Source organism: Bubalus kerabau, chromosome 19 (assembly GCF_029407905.1).
Source record: "Bubalus kerabau isolate K-KA32 ecotype Philippines breed swamp buffalo chromosome 19, PCC_UOA_SB_1v2, whole genome shotgun sequence".
NCBI lineage: Eukaryota > Metazoa > Chordata > Mammalia > Artiodactyla > Bovidae > Bubalus > Bubalus kerabau.
The window spans coordinates 70,788,205-70,812,815 of NC_073642.1; the positions used below are offsets into that span (position 1 = coordinate 70,788,205).

Below are 24,611 nucleotides of genomic sequence, written 5' to 3' on the forward strand. Positions count from 1 at the left end.
ATTGGAAAATCTGTGATGCTGGGAGGGCTTGGGGACAGGAGGAGAAGGGGACGACAGAGGATGAGATGGCTAGATGGCATCACTGACTCGATGGACATGAGTTTGAGTAATCTCCTGGAGTTGGTGAAGAACAGGGAGGCGAGGCATGTTGTTATTCATGAGGTCGCAAAGAGTCGGACAGGACCAAGGGGTGTACTGAACCATATTGTTAGGATACAATTGTTTGCATTGTTTCCTTTTATCTTCATTTCTATTTCATCTATTATTTATCTGTCTACCAAATGCAGAACTAGCGATCTACAATTCACCCCTTACAATACAGCCTAACTGGTGTCCAGACATTTTCAAGTGTCCTCTGGGGAAAAAGTCACTCCAGTGCTCTATGACATCAATTGCCAACTGCAAATACTACTCACTATTCAAATGAAAGACACAGAGTCTAACAGAGCTGGGTAGAATTTCAGCCTGAGAGGATTTGGAAATCCATCTGAAGGTGAAAGCAGACTCGAAGTTAAGTAGAAGAATTAATGATTAAAAAGTTGACAGCAAATAACAAGTAGTGACCTAATACATCCCCTGAAAAAATATTTTTGTGCAGGGTGTCCTAAGACAGATGGGGAAAGACAGACCAGCCTGACTCCATGAAATCGCATCCCAGGTTCAGAAACAGGATAGCTCTCTGGAGTGACAGTGGAAGGAGCTTTCAGGGGAGGGAATGTTCCAGTGGAGAGACCCCAGCTTCTGAGAGAAAACCTCATCGTGACATTTTCTCTCCTGCCTTGAAAAGTGTCCTCTTGTTTCCTGATGATGCGGGTGTCCCCTGGTGCTTGGAGCAGCCCTGTAGGCAGTGTTACGTGGGTTGGGTCTGAGTTCTCCCTGGACCTCCTGGGACAACAACACAGGGTTGTGTCCTAGGTCCTCGTGGAGCTAGATGGACATGTCTCTGGATGGAGAGTGGTTTCTGGAGAGACATGCTCTATGCTGCGCTGTTCCCAGGACCAAAGCACCCCATCACTGCAGCTCTGACTCTTCAGACTGAGGGCTCCAGTCCCAGCAGTCAGCACTCTGTGTGATGCAGAATCCACAGACAGACCAGGTGAGGAGAGGGCCTCCAATAGTCCTGGTTTGACTCCCGCCCCAGCACCTGGCACAGGACACCTGGGAAGGAGAAAGCATGAGACCTCTTCACAGAGGTCACTACATCACTCCACCTTCCTCAGACCCGGGGGATGCTCACAGCTCAGAGATGCCAGCAGGATGGCGAAGGACCAGACAGATTTCATATTCCTTTGGATTAAAGCTGACTTTCAGTGGACTAGGTCAATGAAGATAAGAATGCTGAATCCTAAGGTGACAAGGACGCCTTGACCACATTGTTCTCTGGCTTCCTGAAATTTGTTTCTCAGTGAGGTCTTGACCTGTGGCTTTCTGTGTCCACACTTTCCTAGTTTTATCAAGACACCTAAGTCAGACTAGTGAGCACGCTTCCCCTTTACCTCTGGTCACTCTCAATGTTGGAGTCATTTCATTAAACCTGCTGTCTCCCAGGTGATTCTGATCTTGCTGATGTCTATTGATCAAGAATTCTTGGGAGACAGTCTAGCCAGGATCCCCTGAACCTGAAGTTTCCTCATGGTCATTTTCCGTCCAGTCAATCTCGTTCTTGTCCATAAAACTCCATTTTAGCATCTGTATCTGTAACTGGACCAAGACTCCAAGGCTACCTCAAATAACAAAAATTGAGATGTGAAACCCATCTAAAAAAATAGTATTTATTTTGAGGCATCAATATCAAGCTCACATGCCCAGAAGTACCATTGTTGCCTGAATGAAACTTTCTGAGAGAGATATTTTCTATTTAAAGTTAGCTTGCAGCAATGGGTGCTTAGAGACACTAGCCTGTGCATGAGGACTACACATGGGGTTATTTTAAAGATGGAAACGGTAAACTAAGGAGCACAAAATGTGAAAATATGTCAGTAAGCTGAACACGAAGGAGACTGATTTACATGACTGGATGAAACATGAGGGAATGGGCTTGACTGCCCTCAAGTAGAAACATGCGTGTGTTGGATGATTTAAAGGCAGTCCACATTGTAAATGACCATTAATGACCGTGAAATGATGGTATATGTTTTATGATGCTAATAATAGATGAAAGTAGGTGAACTTGCAAATGCAGAATCTGAATAACGAGGATGTCTGTATATGCAGTATTGGGGCTCTCTGTGTTAGCACCTATAACACTGGACACTGCAGAATTCCACCTGTTTTTGCAGTTTCACTGAAAGAAGTAGAGTGAGTCTCCTCCTTCCACATGTACAAAATAACAAAAATTGTAGCAACTGAAAATCTCCTGTGTCTGCTCAGAACATTCATAGATTTCAAGATTCAGACTCACCAGGAAAATGGCAACGGGCCTCAGGGGTATGCTGAGATCCTTTGAGGAGAAGAAAATAAACCAAAAAATTATCCTTAATTCTTGAGTGTTAAATGTGTATGTATAAAATCCACCTTACTTCAACAGGAAATAAAACTGCAAAAACATGCATATTCCCACAGTATGCCGAGGGTGACATAAGCACAGCAGTGAGACGTTAGGACACAGACAAGGGTCTCTGGTGGACTCCTGGGCAGGAAGAGGAAAGCACAGGCTCTCCCGAGCATCCCCTCCAAGCCCAGGGCACTTGCTCCTGGGCTCAGCCCTATGCTCGGTGTGTCCCACAAGCCCCCTGGTGGTCATGGAGCCCCTGGAGAGTGGCCTGTGTCTGGGCTGACACTGCCGTCCCCTCACTGTGTCTCTTGCACAATAATACACAGCTGTGTCCACAGTGGTCACAGAGCTCAGCTGCAGGGAGGACTGGTTCTTAGACGTGCCCCTGGAGATGGAGGTGTGGCTCTTGATGGAGGGGCTGTGGTAAGTGTCACCATTATAATATGTGCTTCCCATCCACGCTAGCCCCTTCCCTGGGGCCTGGTGGAGCCAGCTGCCACCATAACCATGTGATGGAGCAACCAGAGACAGCACATGTGAGGGAGACGATCTGCGAGGGCTTCACCAGTTCTGGGCCCGACTCCTGCACCTTCACCTGGGACAAGACACCCGGGGACAAGAGGATTCAAACCCAGTCAGTCACCTGCTCTCACAATTACCCCCACAGAAGCGTGCCTGCACCTGACCTTCCCCTTGAGGAACAGCCACCAGGCAGAGGAGAAGACCCCAAAGCCTCGTCTTCTACACAACAGCTCTGCCTTCACTGAGACCTCCATCCTGTGTGAGCAGACAGTGGTGAGCTCCCATAGCCCAGAGGTGGATTTTACCCTGGAGCTTGAAGAGGGATTTGCGTTGAGGAGCTCTATTCCTGTGAAGAAGTCAATGGCACCCCACTCCAGTACTCTTGCCTGGAAAATCCCATGGACAGAGAAGCCTGGTAGGCTGCAGTCCATGGGGTCGCTAAGTCGTAGACTGAGTGACTTCACTTTCACTTTTCCCTTTCATACATTGGAGAAGGAAATGGCAACCCACTCCAGTGTTCTTGCCTGGAGAATCCCAGGGAAGGTGGAGCCTGATGGGCTGTCGTCTTTGGGGTCACACAGAGTCAGACACGACTGAAGCGACTTAGCAGCAGCAGCATTCCTGTGAATACAGAGAGGCTGTGGTCAAACTCACCCGTGTCATCTCAGGATCCTCATGGACGCCTTCTGAATTTGCATGGTTGGTGATCACTGGTCAGAAAGGAATGTGTCTATCAGATGGCTTGGAACCAGATCCCAAGGGAGGTCCCCCTTTCTGAGCCTGTCTCTGTTCTGATGGCCCCCACCTCCTGCCCCTTGCCCATCTCAGCTCAGCCCCTCGTCCTCTCATTCCTTGGGTCTTTCCTCAGGGCTCAGCCCAGCACAGCTTCTTGTTCCTTTCCCTGTGCCAGTGACGGTCACTGTGATGGGAGAGAGGACAGATGCTGGTGTGCTCCACGTTGACCCCACGGACAAATCCACCTGAGAACCTCTGCATTTCCCCTTATGAATGATCCAGACATAAGCTCAGAATGGGTGTGGACTTCAGAGACGTTGAGGCGAGTTGGTATCACCCCGATTGATTTCACTGGAATGTGTGAGTGTTGAGTGACTCAGTGAACTGGCCAAACTGTCAATGTCTATATAAGGACACAACGTAACAGTGTTTATGTTAAGATACTAATAAAAGCTAGCATGTAGGTGAATTTGCAGTACAGAATCTGTGAATGATGAGAATCATTGCATATGCAGCACTGGGGACCCCTGACACTGGAGACTTTGACACTGCTTGCTCCATATTCTAAGTGTGCAATTTGACAGAAAGAAGGAGGTTGGGTCTCTTCCTTCCTCATGTACGCAAACAAAACAAAGATTAAAATGTTTAAATATCTCATGTTTCCTTTCAGGATTGTTAACAATTTGAAAATAACATGAGAGTCAAGTGTTTTACTGAGTTACTTTGAAAGAAGAGAAATGAAGGAGAAAAAATTAGCTGTTGAGTATTATGTGTGTGTGTTTTAGTTTGCATAAAGCTATCCTTGCTTCAAGGAAAATTAAAATATATATAGATACACAGTTGTCTGAGAGTGACATAAACCACAACAATGAAATATCAGGGCACAAAAGTGGGTCTATGGTGCAGCTCCTGGGAAGGAGGAAGAAAGAGAAGCTTCTGAGGAGAATACCCCTCAGGCCCCTCACCACCCAACGCCTCTTCTGCACCTGCTCCGGGACTCAGCTCTCTACTGAGTCCTGCGCGCCCCCTGGTGGTCACGGGCCCCTATGCAGGGAGGTTTTTGTCTGGGCTCACACTGACTTCCCCTCACTGTGTCCTTCGCACAGTAGTATGTGGCCGTGTCCTCAGTTGTCACGCTGCTCACTGACAGAGAGACTTGGCTCTTGGAGGTGTCCCTGGTGATGCTGAGCCGGGATTTCAGGGCTGGGTTATAGCATGTGTCTCCATCATTATCTACACCACCAACCCACTCCAGCGCCTTCCCTGGAGCCTGGCGGACCCAGCCTACACCATAGCTGCTCAATGAGAATCCAGAGGCCGTGCAGGTGAGGGAGAGGGTCTGTGAGGGCTTCACCAGGCTGGGGCCCGACTCCTTCAGCTGCACCTGGGACAGGACCCCTGTGGAGAGAGAGAAGCACGGTGACCCATGGGCTCAGATGCAGCTTCCCCACGTGCCCATGTCTGACCCAGAGACACTCACCTCTGGGGGCTGAGAGCACAAAGAGGAGGGTCCACAGTGGGTTCATCTTCGAGCAGATGAGAGTCACCACTCCCAGAAGTCTCTTCAAGCCTGAGGAGGAGGCTGAATTTAAGGGAGCTGGTGCTGTGTTTCTACCCTGTGACCTGAGTAGATATTTGCATACGGGAGGGACCTCTGTATAAAAAGCAGAAAGCAGTGAATAGAGGTCCTGTCTATGGGACTCCCCCTGTGAAGGGGGTGCTGACTGTGCCCTCAGAGAACTCAGCCCCCTCCTGGGGTCCCCCTCCCCCGACAAGAAGAATGCTAAGGAATGAAATAATGAAGGAGGGCTGGACAGGAAAAAGATTATTTCAGGGAACACGGCAGATTGTAGAAGATACTTTAATCCCATGAACCTGTTTACCTTTACTCAACAAATGCCCACCACACATTCAGGTACCAGCCATTTGTTAGACACAAACTATTATTTTTTTTTCTTTTCTATTTAGCTGATGTTTACTTACTCCATATACAAACATCAGAGAAAATTATACATGTAATAATCACATTGAATTCAAATGGAGTTGAGTACAATTTAATGTCTATCAGAATTACTAAAGCATTTATATTTACTTTGCTTTCTTATCTATTTTTTCATCTTGAACAGCTTAAATAACCCCAAGAATCACTCTAGAGGAGGTTTGTACATAGTAATTAAACACAGTATTAATTTTGTGGACAAAGTAGATATTTCTGCTGAAATGCTCGTCTTCTCAGCATGGCTGACTTGCCCAGTGGGCTGCATTTTCCTGTGCACAACTGAGTGTCTGCAGGAACTCGTGAACCTCAGCATCTCCTCCCTGAGGGTGGACACTGAGGACCCCAAGTCTGCTGAGGACTGAGGACACACAGCTCCTGGGAGCTCCTTAGGGCTCTGCTCCCCCGCCTCCCTGTGGCCCTGCGGCTGTGTCCTCACTCCTGCACTTCTGTGTGTGAGGATGTAGCCTGGGGCTGACGACAGTCACAGCACATGTGGACTTGGCAGCGGGTTTGCCCAGGGTGGGGAGTGCTGTCAACATGTCATCAGTGGGGTTATCCCTCCTGGAGCCAGAAAAGACCAGTGTGTGTCCCCACTCTGATGGACGCCGTGTCCATGGGACCCTGGTCTTCCCCAGCCCTGAGACGTCACCCCTTCGGGTCTGGGGCATGTCAGCTCTTCCTCGTCACAGGGATCTCACCTGTGCACTGACTGAGTTAGAACCTGCTGTCTATGCAAAGCCCTTCCCGGTCTGGCTTTGGTCACAGCAGTTCTGCAGGAGCATGTCTTCTGTGCCAGATCCTGTTTCCCAACACCTGAATGGGCTCTGGGGAGAGGCCCCACCTCACTCTGCCTCAGAGCTTGTGGGGTCACTTGTGCCCGATACTATGCAACATGGTCAAGACTCCTGAGGGTGACCCTGGAACTGTGGTCTCTGGCATCCAGGTCACTGAGCTTCTAGGTGTGTCCTCATCCCTTGGCTCAACACCTTCGTCCATCATCAAAGCCAGTGGAGTCTTGTGGTGCATCTCCTAACAGGCTTTCCTCTCTCCTGCACTTTCGCTGATCTTGTGATCCCACTGGACCACCTGTAAAACCCAAGTATGCTTCTCATCTCATGGGACTGGAAGGCTACAGACGCATCCCCAATTCCACTACCAGTTGGTTTCTCTGGGGTTTAGTTTATGGCATCAGGAGTGGGATCCAGAGAATCCCCAACAACTCCCAAGCCATGAGCAATCAGATGCTGGTACCCACTCTGACCTGTTGAGTTCAGTGCTCTCTGGATGAATGTGGTCTCGTAGCTTTGTGTGGAGTCTTTAGGGTTTTTATCTACAGTGTTCCGTAGATAATGAGAATTTTGCCTATTGTAGTAAAGAATCCACTTGCAATGTAGGAGTGCTGGGTTGACTCCCCGGTTGTGAGATTCCCAAGAGTAGGAAATGGCAACCCACTCCAGGTTTCTTGCCTAGAAAGGACAAAGAAGACTGGCATGCCACACTCCATGGGGTACACACAACACACCTGTTACACACAACACACCTGTTACACACACACACAGTCCTCTCACACCTACACACCTGTCACATAGACATACAGACACACACAATAACACACACAACACACCTGTCACACACACACACACCTGTCACACACACATACCTGTTACACACACGCATACTTGTTACACACAGCTGTCACACACACACCCCTTCACACACACACAAACATTCACCGACACACAGATGCCTGTCTCACACACACACTGGTTACAGACACACACCTGTCACACACAAACACACCCATGTTACACACACAAATGCACACAGCTCTTACACACACACACTCCTGTCACACACACACATACCTGTCACACAGGCATACAGACACACACTCACACACACAACACATCTTCCACACACACACATGTCACACATGCACACACCTGTCACACACACATATACATGTCACTCACACACACCTGTGACACTCACACCTGTTACACACACCCCTTCACACACACAGACACAGTTGTCACACACGCACACCTTCACACTCACACACACACATCACACACACACACCTTCGCACACACACAGACATCTGTGACACGCACACAGCAGTCTCTCACACACACGTGTTATAAACACACATACTTGTTACACACATACACCTGTCACACACACCCATACTTGTTACACACATACATGTCACACACACATACCCCTTCACACACACACACCCACCTGTCACACACTCACACCCATTCACACACACACCTGTCACACACACCTGGTACACACACACACACCTGGTACACACACACCCCTCACACATACAGACACACCTGTCACACACACACATACACACACCCCTTCACACACACACCTGTCTTACACACAGACACACCTGTTACACACACATGAATGTCACACAAACATACAGACACACACAGTCACACACACCTCTGTCACACATACACGCACCTTTACAGATACACACTCCTGTCAAACATGCACCTGTCACACACAGACATACTTGTTACACACACACTTCTGTAACACAGACACACACACCCCTTAACACAGACACACCTGTCACACAAACACACCTGTCACACACACACACCCCTTCATACACACACACCTATTACCCACACACACATGTCATATACACACACACCTGTCACACAAACACATACATTTGTCACACAGACATACAGACACACACAGTCATCCACACACCTGAACACACTCACACACACCTGCTACACACACCTGTACACGCACACCTGTCACACAACCCCCTTCACATACACACACTTGTGACACACACACACCTATTTCACACTCACACATGTGTTACATACACACACAGTCACACATACACCTGTCAAACACACACACACCTACACACACACAGACACCTAACACTACAGAAACACACACACCTGTCACACAGAGACATGCTCACTCACACACACACACACACACCTACCCACAAACACAAGCAAACACATGCACACATTCACACTCACAAATGTACACACATACACATACACACTCATGCACACATCACACACACAAACATGCACACACATCCACACTCACACATAGACTCAAACACATTCACACACTCATATACACTCTGACACACACTTAAACATGCACACACATTCAGACTGGCATGCTCACATACACAGTCACACACATTCACACACTCATACACAGAATCAGACATACCCTCACATACTTCTCATGGCCTCACTGTGCTGTATATTCCCAACAGGCCCATTTATTAAACGTCACCAGTCCTTGTCCTGCTAGTTATTTTTTTCAGTGAAAAGAGAAGACTCCGTCTCTGAGACTCCCGGCCCCTCCTCACATGCTCCTGGGCAGCAGCCCTGCACTGGGGTCCTGGGCACCCCCTGCCTGGGCTCACAGGGCAGTCCTAGCAGTGTTTCTGGTCTGGTATTAAGTGGCTGTGTCCTACCTTCAGAGTATTCTTCTAGAGACTGCATGTTCTTTTAATCTTCCCTAGAAATAGCCTTTGGAGAAGGAAAGGGCAAGTCACTCCAGTGTTCTTGCCTGGAGAATCCCAGGGATGGGGGAGCCTGGTGGGCTGCCATCTCTGGGATTGCACAGAGTTGGACACGACTGAAGCGACTTAGCAGCAGCAGCAGAAATAGCCTCAATAAATGCACACACTCTGAAGAGAGACCCCAAGGAAGGAGTTTGTGAGAACCGCTGGGCGTTGCCGCCTGGGGCTGCAGGGGCACTGATGCAGTTGACACTCACAGTGAGTCCAGAGGCTCTCGAGGACGTGGGGTCCCTTGGCCTCCTGGAGCTCCCCGTGGGCTAACATCATGTCACAGGATAGCTGCATGCAGAAGCATGGGGCTCGATGCCCACTCCACCTACCGTTCACTCCTGGGTTCAGCTGTTCTTGCAGCACCTGGACCCTTCAGGGGCCCCACAAGAAGGTCCAGATGAGCCCCCTTGTTGGAAACCAGTGCAGTCGCCCCTGACAACTCACAGCACAAACACCTGAGGGTCTACTAGTGCCCACACCTGTGAGGAGACACCTGAGACGCTGCAGGAGGATGAGGCACAGCCTCGTCAGCTGACTCAGGTGAAGTTGCCTTGAGGGAGTGCTCACCCAGGGAATGGGGGGTTGAGCATGCTCAGTCACCTCGGTCATGTCTGACCCTTTGCGTCCCCACGCACTGTAGCCCATCAGACTCCTCTGTCCATGGGATTCTCCGGGCAGGAACACTGGAGAGGGTTGCCACAACAGCACCCTGCAGAGAAGCTAGGTCAGCCGTGTGTGTGTCCTCTGGCAGGACATCTCTTCAGCAGGATGGCCTCGGGGTGCATCCATCCTCAGACTCCATCCTGCTGCTCAAAGTCCCTCCTGACCACCTGTCCGAGGACTTCAGGACCTGAGGTCATTGGGGAGACAGACCCACTGCCTAGTCAGCCACGTGTCCTCCAGCAGGACCCTGTGACAAACCTGCTTCCCCCTGTTCTGAGGCTCTGAAGGAACCTTCATAAATATTCCTGAGATCGTCAGATACCCAAGAGTAGGAGAGGGATACTGGCCATGTTGATCAGGCAGGAGAGAGCGGGTCTGAAGCCAGTAGTGAGGGCTCCAAGCCTGGTCTCAAGCTGTGGGTACCAGACCTCAGCGCCCTGCCTCCTGGATGTCATCTGGCTGTGGTGTCTGCACACTAGCTCCCCTCCTCAAAGAGGCTGCATGTCGTAGCTCTGCCAGGTCCCTGGAGGTCACATGTGGGTAGGGGCTACATGCATTGTTGAGGTTGAATACCCATGACTCAGGGGATCTGGGTCTGGGCACTGAGCGTCACCAGGGTTTTCAGTATTGGCCCATCCACGTAATACTCCCTCCTGGTCTGCAGTGCCCTGGTCCAGTCGCTTCACTTTGCCATAAGATATGACCCCTCCGTAGGTCTGCAGTAGACAAGAATTTCTGTTCACCTCCTAGGAGAAGCTGGGGGAAGAGCTCTTCTATGAAGGGTCTGCCTGATGAGCCTTCTGGATAGGTGTTAACATTTCTCAGCGTTTGCCTTCCCCTCGTTGCTCAGGTGTCCTGAAGGGATAAATGTGAACACTCACCTTGAAGATCTGGATATTTCTGGAGTTATATCCCACAAACCATGCACTGCGGCCCCCAGGATCTCTTATCCTCACAGTGGTTATTGCTGATCCTGCAGGAATTGGTAGTAATTACCCTGAAGGTGCTCCTCCTGAAGCTTCGCTTCCATGGGCAGATCTCACCTGGACTGTGGATTGCCCAGCTCTCTGGTTTTGTGCTGGGGGATTCCCCTACAATGTTAGGACTCTGTTAGGTCTAGGGAAAGTTTTGGTGTTGAGAATTTCCTTGCTTTAATAATGGAGATGACAGTTTCCACACACACTACCTCTTGATGCAGGAACCAGCAGGTACCAGCTGAGGTTGTGCTTGACCTGGGAGGCGAAGGAGAAATCAAATGTCACTGAGTCAGAGGAGCCTGGACAGACTTGACCAACATAGAGAGACAGGGATGAAGGACTCAGCAGGGCACTTATTTTAGGCTCAGATTCTGAAGCTCTTCCAAGAAGCTGGAATTCAGAAAGCACCACGGTGAGGAGATTGTTACGTCCCTGGTGACCAAGTTCTAGTCAGAAGTCAGGACAAAGCACCTCTCTGTGATTCCGGGTTCCTGAGGTAATTTGATAGGAGCTGTCCCCCTTCTCCCAGCCCCTTTCCATGTTCCCGTGTTACCAGGGAATACATTAATCACATCCGTACATGAGGGGGGTGTCCCCTGGGGAGGGGCTGACATGTGGCTGTGCCATGTGGAAGGTTGTTCATTTTCTCCAGGTACATGAACTGCTAACTTCACCAAATCTGGGGCCACCCGCATCTGGGCTCCTTGTTTCATTGGCTTGTGATTTTTCTCATTGTTTGGGCTTCCGCGATTCAGTTCAAGCTTTCCTGAGAGCATGCTCCTTGGAAGAAAAGCTTTGACCAACCTAGACAGAGCATTAAAAAGGGGAGAGTTTATTTGCTGGCCAAATTCTGTCTTGTAAAGCTATGGATTTTTCAGTAGTCATGTATGGATACGAGAGTTGGACCTTAAAGAAAGCTGAGCACTGAAGTATTGATGCTTTTGAATCGTGGTGTTAGAGAAGACTGTTGAGAGTCTTTGGCATGCAAGGAGATCAAACCAGTCTATCCTAAAGGAAATCAGTCCTGAATATTCATTGGAAGGACTGATGCTGAAGCTGAAGCTCCAATACTTTGGCCACATGCTTTGAAGAACAGACTCATTGGAATAGACCCTGATGCTGGGAAAGATTGAAAACTTGAGGAAAAGGGGATGACAGAGGATGAGATGGTTGGATGGCATCATTGACTGGATGGACATAAGCTTGAGCAAGTTCTGGGAGTTGGAGATGGACAGGGAAGTCTGGCATGCTACAGTCCATGGGGTTGTGAAAAGTCAGCCATTACTTAGCAGCTGAACTGTTAGCTCAGTTGGTAAAGAATCACCCTACAGTATAGGATTCGACTCCTGGGACTGGAAGATCTGCTGGAGAAAGGATAGGCTACCCACTCCAGTATACTTGAGCTTCCATTATGGCTCAGGTGGTGATGAATCTGCCTGCAGTTTGGGATACCTGGGTTTGATCCCTGGGTTGGGCAGATGCCCTGTAGAAGGGAAATGCTACTCACTCCGGTATTCTTCCTTGGGGAATTCCATGGACTGTATATTCCGTGGGGTCACAAAGAGTTGGACACAACTGGGCAACTTTCACTTTCTCATTGTTTACTCTGTTCCCTTTGTCTTTGTGTGATTTCTGCTGAACCAGACTCACATAAGTATCGAAAGATGGCGCTAGTGATAAGGAACCCACCTCCCAATAAGCAGATGTAAGAGACACAGGATTGGTCCCTGCGTCAGGAAGATGCCCTGGAGGAGGGCATGGTAACTTGCTGCAGTCTTCTTACTTGGAAAATTTCATGGACAGAGGAGCCTCATGGGCTATAGTGCATTGGGTGGTAAAGAGTCTGACATGACTGGAGTGACCAGCATGCATATATTAGGACAAAAGTGATTTAAAATCACCATGTTCCATGAGATAAAGGTCGTGTTTGTTCCATGAGACAGTCAGGAGGGATGGCTGAACATGAAGATGGTGCTCACAATGGCTTCTTTATTCATCAGGGAGTATTCTGTATATTCCTTAGATGTATTGTACTCCCTCCTTGAAAGACTTGTCCTCATATAAACTTCTGGTGGCTCATAGCTTGACAAGAAAGCTGAGGATATCAAGTAGGAATTGTTTTTAAAGTAAAAGCTCCCCTTAGTGTGTGTCCTCGATCTGACGTAAAACCACCCAAAGTACAGAAGTTACTACACCTACTAGGGCCTGTCAATTAGTGAAGGGAGGAATGCCCTCGGTGGAGCTCAAAGAGATGACACCACACTCAGAGCATTATTCATAGTTCTCTCCATGGAAATTCAGTGGGACCCACACCCCAGTTTGATGCAGAAGGTGAGTCTGAGGACACCACAGACATAGATGCAGGAACACAGATGACACAAACTTTTCATCTTCCTGTATCTGTGCGTGGTGTCAGCAGACTCAGCTTCTATCATAGGCTGGTGTGGATATCCCGCTGCGTCTCCATGGAGAGAACTATGGCTGATGCTGTGAGTGAGGTGTCAGTTCAGTTAGCACCACCAAGGGGGGTTCTTCCCTGGCGCTGGGTTTATACACCTCTGTTGTCTGAGTCCAGCTACACTTGCACTGCTGACCACTGGCTAGCTCGTTCACTGGCCCTGCTGTGCTGAGCCGCACTGCCGAGTCACACAGAGCCTCTCCTGTGCACTTAGCGAGCTTACACCAAATGTCCAGAGAACGGGCCTAAGTGAGAAGAGGAAGCAACCCTAAGAGACTGTGCCTTTCGTGCAGTGAGAATATTGTCCCCTATCACAACCACCCTTCTGCCTCAGAGACTGAAGAGGTACCTAAGAGTCATGAATGCAGAGAAGTTCCCCAGAAAAACTGCTACGAGGAGAAGCCTCCTGACAGGAGACCAGCTGTCAATCACCATCTGCACCTGCTCCTGCAACACACAATTGAGTGTCCCCAGCACCGGCTGGTGGTCATGGAGCCCCCGGAGGGTGGCTGGTGTCTGGGCTCACACTGCCTTCCCCTCACTGTGTCTCTTGCACAGCAACACAGAGCTGTGTCCTCAGTGGTCACAGAGCTCAGCTGCAGGGAGGACTGGTTCTTGGACGTCTCTGCAGATGGAGGTGTGGCTCTTGATGGAGGGGCTGTGGTAAGTGTCACCATTATAATATGTGCTTCCCATCCACTCTAGCCCCTTCCCTGGTGCCTGGTGGATCCAGCTTCCACCATAACCACCTGATGGAGTAACCAGAGACAGCACGTGTGAGGGAGACGATCTGCGAGGGCTTCACCAGTTCTGCGCCCGACTCCTGCATCTTCACCTGGAACAGGACACCCGGGGACAAGAAGATTCAAACCCAGTCAGTCACCTGCTTTCACAATTACCCCCACAGATGTGTGCCTGACGCCTGACCTTCCCCTTGGGGAACAGCCACCAGTCAGAGGAGAAGACCCCAAAGCCTCATCTTCTACACAACAGCTCTGCCTTCACTGAGACCTCCATCCTCTGTGAGCAGAGAGTGGTGAGCTCCAGCAGCCCAGGGGTGGATTCTACCCTGGAGCTTGAGGAGGAATTTTCATTGAGGAGCTCTGTGAGTCCAGAGAGGCTGTGGTCACACTCACCCTGGTCATCTCAGGATCCCCATAGGTGCCTTCTGAATTTACATGTTTGTCAAGCAAGGGTGGGAAAGCAGTGTGTCTATCAGATGGCTTGGAACCAGATCCCAGGGCAGGTCTGCCTTTCTGAGGCCAGAGTCTCTGCCCTGACGGCCCCCACTTCCTGCCCCTTGCCCATCTCAGCTCAGCACTTCATCATCTCTGTCCTTGGGTCTTTCCTCAGGGCTGAGCCCAGCACAGCTCCTCCTTCCTTTTCCTGTGCCAGTGATGGTCACTGTGATGGGAGCAAGGACCGATGTTTGTGGGCTCCAGGTTGACCCCAGGGACAAATTTACCTGAGGGCCTCTGTATTTCCCCTTATGAATGATCCCGACATAAGCTCAGAATGGAGTGTGGACTTCGGAGACATTGAGGCGAGATGGTATCACCCGGATTGCCCTCACCTGGGATGTTTGTGTGTTGAGTGACTCAGTGAACTGGCCAAAGTTCATTGTCTATATAAGGACACAAGGTAACAGTGTTTTTGTTAAGACGCTTATGAAAGCTAGCATGTTGGTGAATTTGCAGAACAGAATCGGTGAATGATGAGAATCATTGCATATGTAGCACTGGGGACCCCTGACACTGGAACCTTTGACGCTGCTTGCTGCAGATTCTAATGGTGCAGTCTGAAAGAAAGAAGGAGGTTGTGTCTCTTCCTTCCTCATGTACAAAAACAAAACAAAGATTAAAATGTTTAAATATCTTGTGTCCTTTCAGGATAGTTAACAGGTTTGAAATAAACGAGTCAAGTGTTTTACTGAGTTCCTTTGCGAGAAGAAGAAGGAGAACAAATTTTAGCTGTTGAGTATTATGTGTGTTTGTGTGTGTGTTTTCATAAAGGTATCCTTGCTTCAAGGAAAAATTAAAATATATATATATACACACACAGTTGTCTGAGAGTGACATAAACCACAACAATGAAATACCAGGACACAGAAGAGGGTCTGCGGTGCGGCTCCTGGGCAGGAGGAAGAAAGAGAAGCTCTGAGGAGAATCCCCCCCAGGCCCCCACCGCCCAACGCCTCTTCTGCACCTGCTCCAGGGCTCAGCTCTGTACTGAGTCCTGAGCGCCCCCTGGTGGTCACGGGCCCCTATGCAGGGAGGTTTTTGTCTGGGCTCACACTGACTTCCCCTCACTGTGTCTCTTGAACAGTAGTACACGGCCGTGTCCTCAGGTGTCACGCTGCTCAGTGACAGAGAGACTTGGCTCTTGGAGTTGTCCTTGGTGATGCTGAGCCGGGATTTCAGGGCTGGGTTATAGCCTGTGCTTCCACCACTGCTTATATCACCGAGCCACTCCAGCGCCTTTCCTGGAGCCTGGCGGACCCAGTGTATACCATATCTGGTTAATGATAATCCAGAGGTCGTGCAGGTGAGGGAGAGGGTCTGTGAGGGCTTCATCAGGCTGGGGCCCGACTCCTGCAGCTGCACCTGGGACAGGACCCCTGTGGAGAGAGAGAAGCATGGTGACCCGTGGGCTCAGATGCAGTTTCTCCACGTGCCCATGTGTGACCCAGAGACACTCACCTCTGGGGGCTGACAGCACAAAGAGGAGGGTCCACAGTGGGTTCATTTTCGAGCAGATGAGAGTCACCACTCCGGCAAGTCTCTTCAAGCCAGAGGAGGAGCCTGAATTTAAGTGAGCTGGTGCTCTGTTTCTACCCTGTGACCTGAGTGGATATTTGCATATGGGAGGGACCTCCTATAAAAAGCAGAAAGCAGTGAATAGAGGTCCTGTCTATGGGACTCCCCCTGTGAGGGGGGTGCTGACTGTGTCCTCAGAGAACTCAGCCCCTCCTGGGGTCCCCTTCCCCACACCAGGAACAGTTGAGGAAGGAAATGATGAAGGAGGTCTGGTCAGGAAACAGGTACTTTCAGGGAACATGGCAGATTTGTGGAAGAGACTTTAATCCCACAAACGTGTTTACCTTTACTCATCAGATGCCCACCACACATTCAAGTACCAGTCATTTGATAGACAGAAACTCTTATTTTTTTTTTCTTTTCTGATTACCTGATATTTACTTACTCCATATACAAAGAGAAAAATATACATGTACTAATCACATTGAATTCAAATGCAGTTGAGTAAAATTTAATGTTTATCTGAATTCCCAAAACATTTATATTTCCCTTAGCTTTCTTGACTGTTTTTTCATCTTGAATGGCTTAAATAACCTCAAGAATCACTCTAGAGGTGGTTTGTTCAGAGTAGTTAAACCCAGTATTAATTTTGTGGACAAAGTAGACATTTGTGCTGAGATGCTCGTCTTCCCAGCACGGCTGACTTGCCCAGTGGGCTGCATTTTCCTGTGCACAACTGAGTGTCTGCAGGAACTCATGAACCTCAGCATCTCCTCCCTGAGGGTGGACACTGAGGACCCCAAGTCTGCTGAGGACTGAGGACACACAGCTCCTGGGAGTGCCTTAGGGCTCTGCTCCCCCACCTCCCTGTGGCCCTGCGGCTGTGTCCTCACTCCTGCACTTCTGTGTGTGAGGATGTAGCCTGGGGCTGATGACAGTCACAGCACGTGTGGACTTGGCAGCGGGTTTGCCCGGGGTGGGGAGTGCTGTCAACATGTCATCAGTGCGGTTATCCCTCCTGGAGCCAGAAGTGACCAGTGTGTGTCCCCACTCTGACGGAAGCCCTGTCCATGGGATCCTGGTCTTCTCCTGCCCTGAGACGTCACCCCTTCGGGTCTGGTGCAGGTCAGCTATTCCTCAGCACAGAGATCTCACCTGTGCACTGACTGAGTTAGAACCTGCTGTCTATGCAAAGCCCTTCCCGGTCTGGCTTTAGCCACAGCAGTTCTGCAGGAGCATGTCTTCTGTGCCAGATCCCGTTTCCCAACACCTGAATGTGCTCTGGGGAGAGGCCCCACCTCACTCTGCCTCAGAGCTTGTGGGGTCACTTGTGCCCGATGCTATGCAACATGGCCAAGACTCCTGAGGGTGACCCTGGAACTGTGGGCATCTGGCATCCAGGTCACTGAGCTTCTAGGTGCGCCCTCATCCCTTGGCTCAACACCTTCGTCCATCATCAAAGCCAGTGGAGTCCTGTGGTGCATCTCCTAACAGGCTTTCCTCTCTCCTGCACTTTCGCTGATTTTGTGATCCCACTGGACCACCTGTAAAACCCAAATATGCTTCTCATCTCATGGGACTGGAAGGCTGCAGACCACATCCCCAATTCCACTACCAGTTGGTTTCTATGGGGTTTCGTTTATGGCATCAGAATTGGGATCCAGAGAATCCCCAACAACTCCTAAGCCATGAGCAATTTGATGCTGGTACCCACTCTGACCTGTTGAGTTCAGTGCTCTGAATGAGTGTGGTCTCGTAGCTTTGTGTGGAGTCTTTAGGTTTTCTATCTACAGTGTTCTGTGGATAATGAGAATTTTGCCTCTTGTGGTAAAGAATCCACTTGCAATGTAGGAGTGCTGGGTTGACTCCCCGTGTGTGAGATTCCCAGGAATAGGAAAGGCAACCCACTCCAGGATTCTTGCCTAGAAAGGACAGAGAAGACTGGCACGCCACAGTCCATGGGGTACACACACACACACACCTGTTACACACACACTCCTGTCACACAAACACACCAGTCACACAGACATACAGACAGACACAATCACACACCCAACAAACCTGTCACCCACACACATACCTGTCACACACACACATACTTGTTACACACAGCTGTCACACACACACACCCCTTTACACACACACACACACACAAACATGTCACAGACAACAGACACCTGTCTCACACACACACATGTTACAGACACACACCTGTCACACACAAACACACTGCTGTTACACACACAAACACACACAGCTGTTACACACACACACTCCTGTCATACACACACATACATACAGGCATACAGACACACACAGTCACACACACAACACACCTTACACACACACACACGTGTCACACATGCACACACCTGTCACACACCCATATACTTGTCACACACACCCCTTTCACACTCACACCTGTCACACACACCTCTTCACACAGACACAGCTGTCACACATACACATCTGTCATACACACTCACCCCTTCATACACAGACACACCTGTCACACACACTCACCCCTTCAGAAACAAAACTGGCACACACACACACCTGTCACACACACACACCCCTTCATACACAGACACACCTGTCAGACACACACACCCCTTCATACAAAGACACACCTGTCACACACACACACACCCCTTCACACACAAACACACACACTGTCACACCCACACACCTGGTACACACCCACACACCTGGTACACACACACACCTGGTGCACACACACCCCTCACATATACAGACACACCTGTCACACACACACCTGTCACAGACACACATACACACACCCCTTAACACACACACCTGTCTTACACACAGACACATCTGTTACACACACACAGACCTGTTACACACACACGAATGTCACACAAACATACAGTCACACACACATCTGTCACACATACATGTACCTTTACAGACACACACTCCTGTCAAACATGCACCTGTCACACACAGACATACTTGGTAGACCACACTTCTGTCACACACACACACACCCCTTTACACACACACCTGTTACCCACACACACATGTCACACACACACCTGTCACACAAACACACTCACCTGTCATACAGACATACAGATACACACAGTCATCCACACACCTGTACACACACACACCTGCTACACACACCTGTCACACACACCTTCAAACACACACACCTGTGACACACACACACCTGGCTCACACTCACACACATGTTACATATGCACACAGTCACACACACACCTGTCAAACACACACATGCCTACACATGCACAGACACCTATCACCACAGAAACACACACACCTGTCACACAGAGACATGCTAACTCTCTCACACACACACACACCTACACACAAACACAAGCAAACACATGCACACATTCACACTCACAAATATACACACATACACACTCATGCACACATCACACACACAAACATGTACACACATCCACACTCGCACATAGACTCAAACACATTCACACACTCATATACACACTGACACACACACAAACATGCACACACATCCAGACTGGCATGCTCACATACACACTCACACACATTCACACACTCATACACAGAATCAGACATTTCCTCACATAATTCTCATGGACTCTCTGTGCTGTGTAATCCCAACAGGCCCCAATATTAAACGTCACCAGTCCTTGTCCTGCTAGTTATTGTTTTCAGTGAAAAGAGAGACTCCATCTCTGAGACTCCCTGGCCCCCTCCTCACATGCTCCTGGGCAGCAGCCTGTACTGGGGTCCTGGGCACCCCCTGCCTGGGCTCACAGGGCAGTCTTAGCAGTGTTTCTGGCCTGGTATTAAGTGGCTGTGTTCTACCTTCAGAGTATTCTTCTAGAGAGAGCATGTTGTTTTAATGATCTCTAGAAATAGCCTTTGGAGAAGGAAATGGCAAGCCACTCCAGTGTTCTTGCCTGGAGAATCCCAGGGATGGGGCATCCTGGTGGGCTGCCGTCTCTGGGATTGAACAGAGACGGACACGACTGAAGCGACTTAGCAGCAGCAGCAGCAGAAATAGCCTCAATAAATGCACACACTCTATAGAGAGACCCCAAGGAAGGAGTTTGTGAGAACACCTGGATGTCGCCGCCTGGGGCTGCAGGGGCACTGATGCAGTTGACACTCACAGTGAGTCCAGAGGCTCTCGAGGACGTGGGGTCCCTTCGCCTCCTGGAGCCCCCCGTGGGCTAACATCATGTCACAGGATAGCTGCACGCAGAAGCACGGGGCTCGATGCCCACTCCACCTACCGTTCACTCCTGGGCTCACCTGTTCTTCCAGCACCTGGACCCTTCAGGGGCCCCACAAGAAGGTCCAGATGAGCCCCCTTGTCGGAAACCAGTGCAGTCGCCCCTGACAACTCACAGCACAAACAACTGAGGGTCTACTAGTGCCCACACCTGTGAGGAGACACCTGAGACAGTGCAGGAGGATGAGGCAGAGCCCTTGTCAGTGACTCAGGAGAGGCTGCCCTGAGGGAGTGCTCACCCAGGGAAAGGGGGATTGAGCATGCTCAGTCACCTCGGTCGTGTCTGACCCTTTGAGACCCCACAGACTGTAGCCCACCAGACTCCTCTGTCCATGGGATTCTCTGGGCAGGAACAATGGAGAGGGTTGCCACAACAGCACCCTGCAGAGAAGCTAAGTCAGCCATGTGCATGTCCCCTGACAGGACATCTCTTCAGCAGGACGGCCTTGGGGTGCATCCATCCTCAGACTCCATCCTGCTTCTCACCGTCCCTCCTGACCACCTGCCCGAGGACTTCAGGACCTGAGGTCATTGGGGAGACAGATCCACTGCCGTGTCAGCCACGTGTCCTCCAGCAGGACCCTGTGACAAACCTGCTTCCCCCTGTTCTGAGGCTCTGAAGGAACCTTCATAAATATTCCTGAGATCGTCAGATACCCAAGAGCAGGAGAGGGATACTGGCCATGTTGATCAGGCAGGAGAGAGCGGGTCTGAGGCCAGTAGTGAGGGCTCCAAGCCTGGTCTCAAGCTGTGGGTACCAGACCTCAGCGCCCTGCCTCCTGAATGGTGGCTGGCTGTGGTGTCTGCACACTAGCTCCCCTCCTCAAAGAGGCTGCATATCATAGCTCTGCCAGGTCCTTGGAGGTCACATGTGGGTAGGGGCTACCTGCATTGTTGAGGTTGAATACCCATGACTCAGGGGATCTGGGTCTGAGCTCTGAGCATTGCCAGGGTTTTCAGTACTGGCCCATCTGCATTCTACTCCCTCCTGGGCTGCAGTGCCCTGGTGCATTCCCTTCACTTAGCCATGAGATATGACCCCTCCGTAGGTCTGAAGTAGACAAGAATTTCTGTTCACCTCCTAGGAGAAGCTGGGCGAAGAGCTCTTCTATGGAGGGTCTGCCTGATTAACCTTCTGGTTAGGTGTTAGCAATTCTCAGGGTTTGCCTTCCCCTCTTTCGTCAGGTGTCCTGAAGGGATAAATGTGAACACTCACCTTGAAGATCTGGATGTTTCTGGAGTTATATCCCCAAAACCATGGGCTGCGACCCCAGGATCTCTTATCCTTACAGTGGTTATTGCTGGTCCTGCAGGAACTGGTAGTAATTACCCTGAAGGTGCTCCTCCTGAAGCTTCACTTCCATGGGCAGATCTCACCTGGACTGTGGCTTGCCCAGCTCTCTGGTTTTGTGCTGGGGGATTCCCCTACAATATTAGGACTCTGTTAGGTCCAGGGAAAGTTTTGGTGTTGAGAATTTCCTTGCCTTAATGATGGAAATCACGGTTTCCACACACACTGCCTCTTGATGCAGGAATCAGCAGGTGCCAGCTGAGGTTGTCCTTGACCTGGGAGTCGAAGGAGAAATCCAATGTCACTAAGAGTCAGAGGAGGCTCGACAGACTTGACCAACATAGAGAGACAGGGATGAAGGACTCAGCAGGGCACTTATTTTAGGCTCAGATTCCGAAGCTCTTCAAGAGGCTGGAATTCAGAAAGCACCACGGTGAGGAGATTTATGTCCCTGGTGGCCCAGTTGTAGTCAGAAGGCAGGATAAAGTGCCTCTCTGTGATTCTGGGTTCCTTAGGTAATTTGATAGGAGCTGTCCCCTTCTCCCAGCCCCTTTCCATGTCCCCGTGTAACCAGGGAATGCAGTCATCACATCCATACATGATAGGGGGTCCCTTGAGGGAGGGGCTGACATGTGGGTGTGCCATGTGGAAGGTTGTTCATTCTCTCCAGGTACATGAAATACTGATTTCACCAAATCTGGGACCACCCGCATCTGGGCTCCTTGTTTCATTGGCTTGTGATTTTTCTCATTGTTTGGGCTTCCGCGATTCAGTTCAAGCTTCCCTGAGAGCATGCTCCTTGGAAGAAAAGCTTTGACCAACCTAGACAGCGCATTAAAAAGGGGAGACTTTATTTGCTGGCCAAAGTCTGTCTTGTAAAGCTATGGATTTTCCAGTAGTCATGTATGGATATGAGAGTTGGACCATAAAGAAAGCTGAGTGCTCAAGTATTGATGTTTTTGACTGGTGGTGTTGGAGAAGTCTGTTGAGAGTCTTTGGCCTGCAAGGAGATCAAACCAGTCTATCCTAAGGAGACCAGTCCTGAATATTCATTGGAAGGACTGATGCTGAAGCTGAAGCTCCAATACTTTGGCCACCTGATTTGAAGAACAGACTCATTGGAATAGACCCTGATGCTGGGAAAGATTGAAAACTTGAGGAAAAGGGGATGACAGTGGATGAGATGGTTGCATGGCATCATCGACTGGATGGACATAAGCTTGAGCAAGTTCTGGGAGTTGGAGATGGACAGGGAAGTCTGGCATGCTGCAGTGCATGGGGTTGTGAAAAGTCAGCCATTACTTAGCAGCTGAACTGTTAGCTCAGTTGGTAAAGAATCATCCTACCGTATAGGATTCGACTCCTGGGACTGGAAGAGCTGCTGGAGAAAGGATAGGCTACCCACTCCAGTATACTTGGGCTTCCCTTGTGGCTCAGCTGGCGAAGAATCTGCCTGATTTGGGAGACCTGGGTTTGATCCCTGAGTTGGGAAGATGCCCTGTAGAAGGGAAATGCTACTCACTCCGGTATTCTTCCTTGGAAAATTCCATGGACTGTATAGTCTGGGGGATCACAAAGTGTTGGATACAACTGAACAACATTCACTTTCTCATTGTTTACTCTGTTCACTTCTCTTTGTGTGATTTCTGCTGAATGAGACTCACATAATGATCGAAAGATGGCGCTAGTGATAAGGAACCCGCCTCCCAATAAGCAGATGTAAGAGACACAGGTTTGATCCCTGGGTCACGAAGATGCCCTGGAGGAGAGCATGGTAACTTGCTCCAGTATTCCTACTTGGAAAATTTCATGGACAGAAGAGCCGAATGGGCTACAGTCCATTGGGTGGTAAAGAGTCTAACATGACTGGAACGACCAGCATGCATATATTAGGACAAAAGTGTTTAAAATCACCACGTTCCATGAGCTAAAGGTAGTGTTTGTTCCATGAGACAGTCAGGAGGGATGGCTGAACACCACGACGGTGCTCACAATGGCTTCTTTATTCATCAGGGAATATTCTGTATATTCCTTAGATGTATTGTACTCTCTCATTGAAAGACTTGTCCTCACATATACTTCTTGTGGCTCATAGCTGGACAAGAAAGCTGAGGATATCAAGTAGGAATTGTTTTAAAGTAAAAGCTTCCCTTTACTATGTGTCCTCTATCTGCCGTAAAACCACCCAAAGGACAGATGCTGCTGCACCTACTAGAGCCTGTCAATTAGTGAAGGGAGGAATGCCGCTCAGTGGTGCTCAAAGAGCTACACCACACTCAGACCATTATTCATAGTTCTCTCCATGGAAATTCAGTGGGACCCCACCCCAGGTTGATGTAGAAGGTGAGTCTGAGGACACCACAGACATATATGCAGGACCACAGACGACACAAACTTTTCATCTTCCTGCATCTGTGTGTGCTGTCAGCAGACTCAGCTTCTATCTCAGGCTGGCGTGTAGGTCCTGCTGCATCTCCATATAGAGAACTATGGCTGATGCAGTGAGTGAGATGTCAGTTCAGTTAGCACCACCAAGGGGGGTTCTTCCCTGGCGCTGGGCTTATACACCTCTGTTGTCTGAGTCCAGCTGCATTTAAACTGCTGACCGCTGTCTAGCTCGTTCACTGGCCCTGCTGTGCTGAGCCGCACTGTTGAGTCACACAGAGCCTCTCCTGTGAACATAGCGAGCTTACACCAAATGTCCAGAGAACGGGCCTAAGTGACAAGAGGAAGCAACCCTAGAGACTGTGCCTTTCATGCAGTGAGGATATAATCCCCTATCCCAACCACCAATCTGCCTCAGAGACTGAGGAGGTACCTAAGAGTCATGAATGCAGAGAAGTTCCCCAGAAAA

General features: G+C 49.7%; 2 gene segments (V, D, J or C); both read right to left on the reverse strand.

Annotated features, from left to right (window-relative positions):
• Positions 1-2,930: 2,930 nt before the first annotated feature.
• Positions 2,931-5,310, reverse strand: LOC129633976 (immunoglobulin heavy variable 4-38-2-like). The segment is given in 3 exon segments: positions 2,931-3,089; positions 4,842-5,149; positions 5,232-5,310. Coding segments are annotated over 3 exon segments (513 nt in total).
• Positions 5,311-9,779: 4,469 nt separating this feature from the next.
• LOC129633977 (immunoglobulin heavy variable 4-59-like) lies at positions 9,780-16,227 on the reverse strand. The segment is given in 5 exon segments: positions 9,780-9,818; positions 10,884-10,975; positions 14,212-14,272; positions 15,747-16,054; positions 16,137-16,227. Coding segments are annotated over 5 exon segments (546 nt in total).
• Between the last annotated feature and the right edge of the window lie 8,384 nt (positions 16,228-24,611).